Below are 11,023 nucleotides of genomic sequence, written 5' to 3'. Positions count from 1 at the left end.
ATCATGACATTTGGTCCCAGCACTTCATGGCAAATAGGTGAGGGGAAAGTGGAAGCAATGGAAGATTTTATATTATAGGCCTGCAAAATCACTGCATGGTGACTGCAGCCATGAAATTAAAGGATGCTTGCTCCTTGGAAGAAAAGCTATTACAAACCTCAGTTCAATTCAGTTCAGTTGCTCAGTCATGTCTGACTCTTTGCAACCCCATGAATCGCAGCACACCAGGCCTCCCTGTCCATCACCATCTCCCGGAGTTCACCCAAACTCACGTCCATCGCGTCGGTGATGCCATCCAGCCATCTCATCCTCTGTCATCCCCTTCTCCTCCTGTTCCCAATCCCTCCCAGCATCAGAGTCTTTTCCAGTGAGTCAACTCTTCACATGAGGTGGCCATAGTATTGGAGTTTCAGCTTTAGCATCAGTCCGTCGAAAGAACACTCAGGGCTGATCTCCTTTAGAATGGACTGGTTGGATCTCCTTGCAGTCCAAGGGACTCTCAAGAGTCTTCTCCAACAGTCTATTAAAAAGCAGAGATATCACTTTGCTGACAAAGATCCATATAGTCAAAACTATCATTTTCCCATTAGTCACGTATGGATGTGAGTTTGACCACAAAGTCTGAGCATTGAAAAATTGATGTTTTTGAGTTGTGGTGCTGGAGAAGACTCTTGAGAGTCCTTGGACAGCATGGAGATCAAAACCATCAATCCTAAAGGAAATCAACCCTGAATATTCTTTGGAAGACTGCTGCTGAAGCTCCAATACTTTGGCCATGTGATGCGAAGAGCCAGCTTATTGGAAAAGATCCTGATGCTGGGATAGATTGAGGGCAGGAGGAGAAGATGGTGACAGAGGATGAGATAGTGGGTTGGCTTCACTGACTCAATGAACATGAATTTGAACAAACTCTGGGAGATAGTGAAGGACAGGGAGGCCTGGCATGCTGCAGTCCGTGGCACCTCAAAGTGTTGGACACAACTTAGTGACTGAACAACAACAACTTAATATGTGAACCCCTGAAAACACCCATCAAATTAGAATGGGAAGAAATTCAACCCTGGTAAGAAAGGGGAGGAAATACGGCATAAAAGCCTCAAGATGGGATTTGTTCCAATTGCTGTCCTGCAGGGGTGATGTTGCATAAACTGGAAATGTCACCTCCAACATACGTTCCATTTCACTCCTATGAGCTTCCATATCTCTCAGCTCGCTGAAGTATACATTTGAACAGGCTCAACACCAGGAGCAGTCATTGTCAAGGAAGCATTTCTTCCTGACAGTCACTATAGTCTACTTAAATAGGGATCTTTTCAATCTTAGATTTCCCTGTAATAGGACTCAGCACACTCTGGCACATTCCTTCAGGCTCCTTAGGGAAGATCTTCCACAATATGGCTCTCAGCTTCCTTTCTGCACAGTCTTGTTCTCCACCCTTCTCCTGTTGGGAATGCTCTTCACAGGGAAATAGTAACATTATATTCCACGCTCCTGCCTCTATAGAACAAACCAGCTCTGGCTGAAATCTGAATAGAGGCACTGTCTTAGTATAGGCAGATTTGTCCTGGTTTCATTGATTTAGCACTAATGTTGCAGGAAGAACTGGAGGCCAGTCAGTGCCCTGCCTGACAATCACATCACTGGCTCTAAATGGGCCCCCTGAAGTGGAGGTGCAACTATTCCTACCTCTAGTAAACTTCCTTATCTCTTCTTGTATGTCCAGACAATAGAATATGAAGAAGAAAAAGGCTTTGTCTATCCAGTGGTCACCTATAACGGGCATTCTAGGTTAAGTACATTTTTGTGGCAAAGTTCCAAGTGACCCACTCTGGTTGCCCCTCTCCTCTTTTCTCTCTTCTAATTCTATTTCTCTAATATCCACTGTGTGGCCAATTATAATTATTATTACTTTTGTTTTTCTACACTGTCTCTCACAGTTCCTTTAGTCAACATTTGCAACAGCCTTGAACTGTCCATCTGATCCTGAGAGTCTGCAGATCACTTCAGTTTTACTTCAGTGAAAATATACAAGTCCTCATTTTCTATCCCCTTTACCTCTAAATCCACATACAGGGAACCATTATTATAGACTCTGAGAAAAAGCAGAATTGATTTTCATATGCTTTAAAAAATACTTATTGTTCTTTTAAAATAACCCACTAGAGGTAAAAAGCAGAATACAAATAACAATAATCAACAGTTAAAATGTATTTAGTGTAAAATAGATAACTAGTGGGAAGGTGCAGTATATCAGATGGAGCCCATACTGGTGCTCTGTGAGGAACTAGAGGGTTGGGATGGAAAAGGGGAGGGAGGCTCAAGAGGGATGGTATATATATGTATATAAAACCATGACTGATTCTCGTTGTATGGAAGAAATTAACACAACAATGTAAAGCAGTTATCCTCTAATTTAAAAAATAACAAAATAAAATATGATGTATTTAAACCTGAAATTTTATTTAAAATTTATTTTTATTTTAAAATTATTTTTTAATAAAAATTAAAAAAATTTAAATTCTAATTTCAGTGTCCATCTAGAGATTAAAAATAATATAACTTTTTGTAGGTTCAGTCTACAATAAATATATATATATATATAATTTTAAAATGAAACTGTTTAATACTGTAAAGTATTCCAGCCAAGACTGTTATGAATATTGTGCTGATTTGTGAGCACCCTTCAGAATCACAGGTTTGTACACAGGAGATGCAAAAAAAAAAAAAAAAGATCCTGAGAACTCCTGAGAAAATATTTCATTATGCAAGAATCTTCTGCATCCATGCCATCTGAGACTAAAACTACAGCTAGATAATTAATTTTTGTTTTCTCTTCCCTAAAATCCTCCACAAATTCAAAATCAGTCCGCCTTCACTGCAATGTTCTTAGAAAATGCCCCTCGGGTCCTGAAATAATGACCTTTCTTTTTCCCACTCTTCTCCGCTCCTCTGCAGCCCATTCTGAGTTGTTTGAGGTGGGAGGGCGGGGCTTCCTGTCGCAAAGTGAGGGCCTGAGCAGGACTTGTTGGGTGAGCTGACTGGCTGCAGGAGCAGGAATATTTCCGCAACAGCTTATGACACTCCCTCCCTCAGGGTTTAGTGAAGTGTCTTACAGTGAAAATGTCTCAGTAAGAAGAGGAAGCAGCATGAAGAGGCTAGCAGGCACTGTGCTGGGGCTTTTGTTTGCCCAGGTTTGCTGTAAGTTGGCGCTGCCCCAGAGGGGCATCCGAAGGATTGAGCAGCTGCTGTATTGCTGAGGGAGAGAGAGGAACTGACAAGTCCTGCAGACTTTCTATCCTTCTCATCATCTATGGGAGTTGTGTGTGTGGGGGGGGGGGGGGGGTCACTTTCAAGGTTTTGTCAGAGTTACAATGACCCTCTCCTGTGACCGTTTCTGTTTCTCATCAGGTGTGCGAGGGCTGGATGTGGAGCAGAGTCCCCCAGCCCTGAGTCTCCAGGAGGGAGCCAGCCACATGCTGAGGTGCAATTTTTCTGGCTCCGTGAGCAGTGTACAGTGGTATCTTCAGAACCCCAGCGGCCGCCTTATCCACCTGTTTAACGTTCCTTCAGGAACAAAGCAGGATGGAAGATTAAAGGCCACGACAATCCCTACAGAGCGCCGCAGCTCACTGCACGTTTCCTCTTCGCAGACGACAGACTCAGGCACTTACTTCTGTGCTGCGCAGCACAGTGTTCCCCAGGCTCCTGCAGGCTCTACACAAACCCTCCGCGGGGCTCAGCCCCTCCTTCAGCCAACAGTCACACTGTGAGGCCACCACAGGGCATTTGCAATGTTGATTATTTCTTATCTACACTGGTACAGTTTTAATCACAGACACTTTTCGGCCCTACAGATTATGAACTTTGGTCTTTATCTTCCTTTCTCAATCTGTATTTCCTTCTGCACTAGAGACTTCTAACTTGGAGCTAGCAGAATAGCTGATAAGAGGACAAAAATAAAATAAATATTCAACCACAGTATGCTGAACTCAAAGGTGGTAAAAAGTGAGAAGAATTCAGAGAAAAAAATAACTCCAGTAAAGTTGTTATCCTGATTAGTTCGATGACTCAGGAATGTTCAGATCTGCCTCACCAGAGTGTGTCCCCAAAGACACTTGCATCATCCCACCCTACAAGTGCAGCAAAGTGAACAAGGACAACAAAGCTTACTCAGTGTTCACTATGAGCTTGGTAACTTAGGAGAAACTTACTCTGGGTGCAAGAACTCTTAAACCCATTTAACTGTCTATAGTCAAGGTCTTAGAAGAGTTGATTCCTTCTTGAGATCTAAGGATAATCCGTTTCCGTGCCTTTTTTAGCTTTTGAAGGCCAACTAAATTCTTTGGTTCATGACTCCTTCTTGAATCACTAGAACTTCTTGCTTCCCTCACCTTCCTCTTTGGGAATCAAATATCTTTCTGTCTCTGTCCTATAAGGTATAAAAAATATTAAACAGAAATCTCAGTTAAACAGAGTTGGGAGATGGGGGGAACTCTCATGACCTGTGGACATAGTGGAGAGCAAAGGGAAGATGAGAGATGCCTCTTATTTCCTGGCAAGGACTCGGCCAATGAAAAGCCGTGGACTCTTGTTTACTGTAGCCCTCTCAGCTTCCTTTTTCAATTTACATTGTCTTATATTCTTTTCAACAATGTCTTACAGTTTTCAGAGAACAGGTCTTTCACCTCATTGGTTAAATTTATTCCTAGGTACTTTTGATTCTTTTTGATTCAACTAGAAATTGGATTGCTTTCTTAAATTCTCTTTCTGATAATTATTATTAGTGTATAGAAATGCAACAGATTTCTGTATATTAATCTTGTATCCTGTAACTTTATCTTGTAATCAACTTTGTTGATTGTTTCTATTAGTTTTGTTGGTGGCGTCTTTACAATTTTCCATATAGAGTATCATGGCTGTCTGTAATTAGAGACAGTTTACCTCTTTCTTTTCAACTTGGATGCCAATGATTTCTTTTTCCCACCTGATTACTTAGACTAGGACTTCTAGTACTATGTTAAATAGACATGGTGAGAGTAGCATCCTTGTCTTGGTACTGATCTTAGAGAAAAAGATTAAGTTTTTTACCATTTAGTATGATGTCAGCTGTAGGTTTGTAACAAATGGTCTATTATTTCGAGGCATGCTCTCTTTATACCAAATATGTTGACAGTTTTTATCATGAATGTTAAATCTTGTCAAAATCTTTTTCTGCATCTATTGACATAGTCATGTAATTTTTATCCTTTATTCTGTTAACATAGTATATTACCTTGCTTAATTTGTGGATAGTGAACCATCATTGCACATCTGAAATAAATCTCTTGATCATGATGCATGATTCTTTCAAGTTTTGTTGAATTCAGTTTGCTACTATTTTGTTAAGAATTTTTGCATCTAGCTTGGGGCTGGTGCACTGGGATGACACAGAAGGATGGTACAGGTAGGGAGGTGGAACGGGGGTTCAGGATGGGGAACACATGTATACCCATGGCGGATTCATGTTGATGTATGGGAAAACCAATACAATATTATAAAGTAATTAACATCCAATTAAATTAAATAAATTTATATTAAAAAGAAAAAAAAAGAATTTTTGCATCTATATTCATCAGAAATATTGGCCTGAATTTTCTTTTTTGTAGAATCTTTGATTTTGGTATCAGGATATTGTAGGCCTCAGAGAATGGGAGTGAGAGCATTTCCTAATCTTTGATTTCTAGGAATAATTTGCAAAGGGTGAGTACTAATTTTTCTTTAAATATTCAGTTGAATTTCTTCTTGAAGCATATGACCCTGGATTTCTGTTTCTCGGGAATTTTTTGATTATTGGTTCAACTTAATTACTAGTAGTTGGTCTGTTCAAATGTTTTTTTTTTTTTTTCTTTCACATTCCATCTTGGAAGACTGTGTATCCAGGAATGTATTGTTTTTACAGTCATATTTTTAGGTTCCAGGCATTAGGACTTGAATAACTTTGGGAGCCCTTTTTCAGGCTGCCACATTTATTACAGCAATTCTGGCTATCCATTTTCCACCCACCTGGCACTTGCTGTTACTGCTTGCTTATTTGCCTACTGACTTGACTATTTCAGGTAAGTTAAGTTTTCCCACAGTTTACAGCCTAAGATGTTGTTCCTCAAAAGGATATAGTCTTGGGTACGTTCTCAGACATCCTGATGTGGTAGTGGTTTTAGCAAGGCTCTTTAATAGTCTTTTTCTCTAATTTCTATGGCTAGACTATTTGCTTCTGTTTGTATTACACCTAGGCAATAGACTCCACTAATTGCTGGCTGATTTTTTTCAATGGTGCTGCCGCTGCTGCTGCTAAGTTGCTTCAGTCATGTCCGACTCTGTGCGACCCCGTAGATGGCAGCCCACCAGGCTCCCACGTCCCTGGGATTCTCCAGGCAAGAACACTGGAGTGGGTTGCCATTTCCTTCTCCAATGCATGAAAGTGAAAAGTGAAAGTGAAGTCGCTGTCATGTCAGACTCTTAGCGAACCCATGGGCTGCAGCCTACCAGGCTCCTGTGTCCATGGGATTTTCCAGGCAAGAGTACTGGAGTGGATTACCAGTGCCTTCTCCATTTTACAATGCTATGAAGCCATAAATTGTTCCCAAATCTCATCTAATTAAATCAAGCCTGTTTTCAGAGCCAGCCTTTGAAACTTTTCTTTGAGATCTTCAGACCAGAGAGGACTTTTCCTAGCTATCCCCTTTTCCTGTACTTTCTGTTAAGATTTTAAGTTGATGTCTATGAATTAACTTGTTGCTGTCATTGAGTTGCAGCATTCTCTTAATTGTTTACCATAAGCATATCCATTGTTTTCAACAGCACCCTTAAACTTGGGCTTCCCAATGATGGTATCAAATAAAGTCTTCTCAAAGGGAGACCTCTGTTTTTACACCTGCTTCTCTCCATGGGCATAACACCTGAGCCGCTGCTCTGGACCTGTAATAAGGAACAGTTGGCTGCTTGTCTAAGAGTGACATCCCCTGTGTTATGAGAAGTGTGATGGAAGGGAGCAGTAGCCTCTTGCCTTCTTGGATTGCCTTTGCCAGCATGAAATCACCACTCTATGAGCTGGGATGAGGGTAAGAGGACCCAGTATTCTCAGTCTACCATGCCTGATGTAGAACCTCTGTGCTATAAGTGAGGTGAGAAGTGGCCATAGACCTGTCAGCTTTTGTTGTTTGTAATACAGTTTCTGTAACACAGACCTGGGGAGGTAAGAAAGGACAGCAGTCAGCCCCTCTGTAGGAGATATGACAACTCTATACTGCAAGCTGGAGAGAGAGGGAGCCTTGTGTCCTTGGTTGTATCCACCTTGAGTAGAACTTCCATCATCTTGAGCTGGGGATGGGGAGTGGGTCATGGTACAATTGCCACAGATTCTTTCTGCTATCATGGAGATTTAGTAGATTCTATGAATAAATGTGTCTCTATTACCCTTTTTATATGCTGTATAACCTAAAGACTATGTCCAAAGGCTTTAGTTTCTCAAAAATAATTTTCATCTGTTTTAACTGTTTTGTTGGGGAGAGTATCGATAAATCAACTCACAAAGTCATTCTGGAAGGTACAGTCTTTTATTTACATTATTAGCACAAAATAGAATAGGATTAGACAGAATATAATCAAAAGTTGAGCTTTTATTTGAGATTGATTGGCTTTCACCACTGACAAAGAAAGCTGTCTTCTTGTCTTTAGCCTAAATCTGCCACAAATAGAATTCTGCCGTGGATCTCCATGTTAACACAATCATGTTTTCTGAGAGTATTAATACTGAAAAACAGGAAAATCATATCTTTTCTGAAACACTAGTTGTACTTAGAGCTATCATCCATTGTATAAAGATTAACAGTCATATCTTCTAAGTTTTGGCTCTTCAATAGAAAGCATCATTAGTGTTGGTTTTTATAATATCGAATATTAGCATGTCAAAGATAGCATAATTATGAGAAGTAGTATAGTTTTTCATGAATGAAAATAATGGACAAACTATTTAAATACTCTCTGCCTTAGACCTCAAGAGGAAGATCCACCAGGCTTCTCTGCCCGTGGGATTTTCCAGGCAAGAATACTGGACTGGGTTGCCATTTCCTCCTCCAGGGGATCTTCCTGACCCAAGGACTGAACTGGAGTCTCTCAGGTCTCCTGCCTTGGCAGGCGGCTTCTTTACCACTAGCACCACCTGGGAAGCTCACTGACTAGGGAAAGGGAAAAGGCCAAACAAGAGGAAGGTTTCAGAGGTTCCTGATGTTCCGTCTACCTGATTTTGTGGGGAGCGCTAGAGCACATATCAGACTATACTGTACCACTTAGACAAAAGAATTGGAGAGTCACAGATATCAGTTGTTATCTAAGCTGCTGGCAGCAAAACACAAAATAACTTGGGGACTGAGCACAGATGAAGCTCCTGAGAAAAGTTGAGCAAGGTGCCAGCAATGTCTAATATAGCCACTGTGACATTTACTCCTTGGAACAGTCCTGCAGGTTTCACTGCTCTTGCTATGATTCAAGTCAAATTCTCCAATGTTCACATTTGTCTTTGAACTTTCTTTGCCTATCCATCCAGCCCTCATCTCTTTCTAACCATGCATACATGTCTTCCCCGGCACTATCCGCTTTAATCTTCACACTGCTCTGCTCCCTAAGTGATGAAGGACATTTTTTACCCACAAACCCATGTTTCTCTCCTGACCCTGGGCATTTCTTCCCCAACCTTTCCTTCAGACCTCTTACTCTTTGACCCTTGATATTACTTCTCTTATTCACTATATTTTCCAGAATCATCTTCACCATCCAGAGGTGGTGGATTGTTTTATTCTCTCTCTGCAGATTGTTTTATTCTCTATCAGCAGAAATGGTCATGTGATCTTAATGACATCAGAAGCTGAGGGACATCTGTGATACCGATGTGTGTGAAGGAAGAGACAGAGTATACGGATGTCTTAAACCTGTACAGATTCATAATTTAAAACTCACTTTTTATACTTCAACCCTTATCAAAAGTATTCTGAGCAACCCAACTGTCAGCTTAGGATCCATGATCACCTTGGAAATATTCCATTTGCCTAATTTATATTTTAGGAAAACTATAAATTGAAATTGATTGGTTTCCTATCATTTTCTAGGGTCATGTAAAATGTGGATACATCTGAAAGATTGTGGCAAAATTGAAGTTCTGTCATGGCCAAAGGGCTATATATTCTTTGTCTGGGTCCATGACTTTATCTTGTAGTGATATATATTATGTTTCTGCATATCTTCAATAGACTTTAATTAGTATTTATAATAAAAAAGGAAATCTCCCTCTGCACACTATTTGTAACTTCATGGGAGTCCTCTCTCTTTCCCCTTGTAAAATAATGTAATCTCCATTAACATATCATGCTCTCCTGATATATGAGTTTTTCCAGGAGGTGTTAAGAAAAAGGAAGAGGTGGAGAGCGGGAGAGAAATTCTAACCTGCTCTTTACCCATGCGTAAGCAGAGTATTTCTGATTCCCAATGAAATTAATTTACAGCAATTCTAGCCTCAACATGGGGAATACTTTCTTTGAGAGAGATAGGTTTAAGTGAAAGCCCTTGTAAGAGGATGGGGTCTGTTGAAAGTGTTAAAGCAGATGTGAGCTTAAAGTCAGAGTTCTAGCTGGTTGAGAAGACCAGAAGAGGAACGGGAGTTGTCATTGACCTTTGGTGCCAAGAAATGGACAAGATTCTGGGGGCATCATTTTTACTTCTGTGGTTTCAATTAGACTGTGGGTTGTGGTGGATGAAAACTAAGATATCTCGTTAATTAGGGGGAATGAGAAAATTGGGGAATGGACAAAATTCATGCAGACAGGAACTTTAAGAAGGAAATATTCATTTGTGGACCTAATGACTTTTTATCTCTGTAAACAAGGGTGGGTGGACAAGAGAAGGAAAAAAGTGACCAACAGCAGGTGAAACAGAGCCCTCAATCTTAGTCCAGGAAGGAGAGATTTCCATTCTGAACTGTAGGAGAGGAGTGCATTTGACTACTTCTCCACGGTACAGTCAACACTCTGGTAAAGGCCTTGTATTCTTGATAGCCATAGGTTCAGTTATGAATAAAAAGGAAGATGGGAGACTCACAATGTTCCTCAGTACGAGTGCCAAACAGCTCCCATTGCCCATCACAGCTGCCCAGCCTGGAGACTCAGCCACCTGCTTCTGTGCAGCAAGTGCATGGTGCTCCCCAGACACCTGCAGCCTGTACCCAGACCTGCAGCCGAGGCTCCACACACCCTGCCGTGTAGATAAATACACAGACACACATTGGTTATGCATAAAAAGTCTTAATACATGTAAGAAAACTGAAATTATATAGAATTTATTCTTTGATCAAATTATAATTGACTTAGAAAATCAACAGCAAAAATATATCTTTAGAAACTCCCAAATATTTGGAATTTAGGCATTAAACTTGAAAAAAAAACCACTAAAGAAGTAATTAGTGGGCTATAAGAAAATATTGAAAGAAAATATAGTGAGAACACATGCATACAAATATTTATGAGAGACAGTTAATATTTTATGTAGGAGAGATTTATCCTTTTAAATGCTTATACTGCTAAAGAAAAAGGCTGAGAAAACAATTATGCAGGCTTTCAACAAAAAAAGACAAAAATTACAACTAATGTAAACTGAAACAAGAACATAATAAAAAATGTCAAATTGGTAAAATAGAAAATGATAGAAATAACTATGAGATACCAAGTCAATTCTGCTAAAATGATTAATAAAATATATAAAAAGAAAACAAAAAAATGGAAAAGAGAAAAGCACAAACATAACTATAAGAAGAAAGGCAATAATAACAGATGACAGTGTTAATCAGATAGACTCCCTCTGGTGTCCACCTGAAACTGTGTACAGCATTAATTGGCTGCTGCTGCTGCCTGCTAAGTCGCTTCAGTCATGTCTGACTCTGTGCGACCCCATAGACTGCAGCCCCACCAGGGCTCCCCGTCCCTGGGATTCTCCAGGCAAG

General features: G+C 40.2%; 1 gene segment (V, D, J or C); it reads left to right on the top strand.

Moving 5' to 3' along the window:
- The first annotated feature begins 3,123 nt into the window (after positions 1-3,123).
- LOC108635262 lies at positions 3,124-3,770 on the top strand. The segment is given in 2 exon segments: positions 3,124-3,198; positions 3,409-3,770. Coding segments are annotated over 2 exon segments (414 nt in total).
- The last annotated feature ends 7,253 nt before the right edge of the window (positions 3,771-11,023 follow it).

This window comes from Capra hircus, unplaced genomic scaffold, assembly GCF_001704415.2.
Source record: "Capra hircus breed San Clemente unplaced genomic scaffold, ASM170441v1, whole genome shotgun sequence".
NCBI lineage: Eukaryota > Metazoa > Chordata > Mammalia > Artiodactyla > Bovidae > Capra > Capra hircus.
This window is presented reverse-complemented; position numbering and strand designations above follow the sequence as displayed.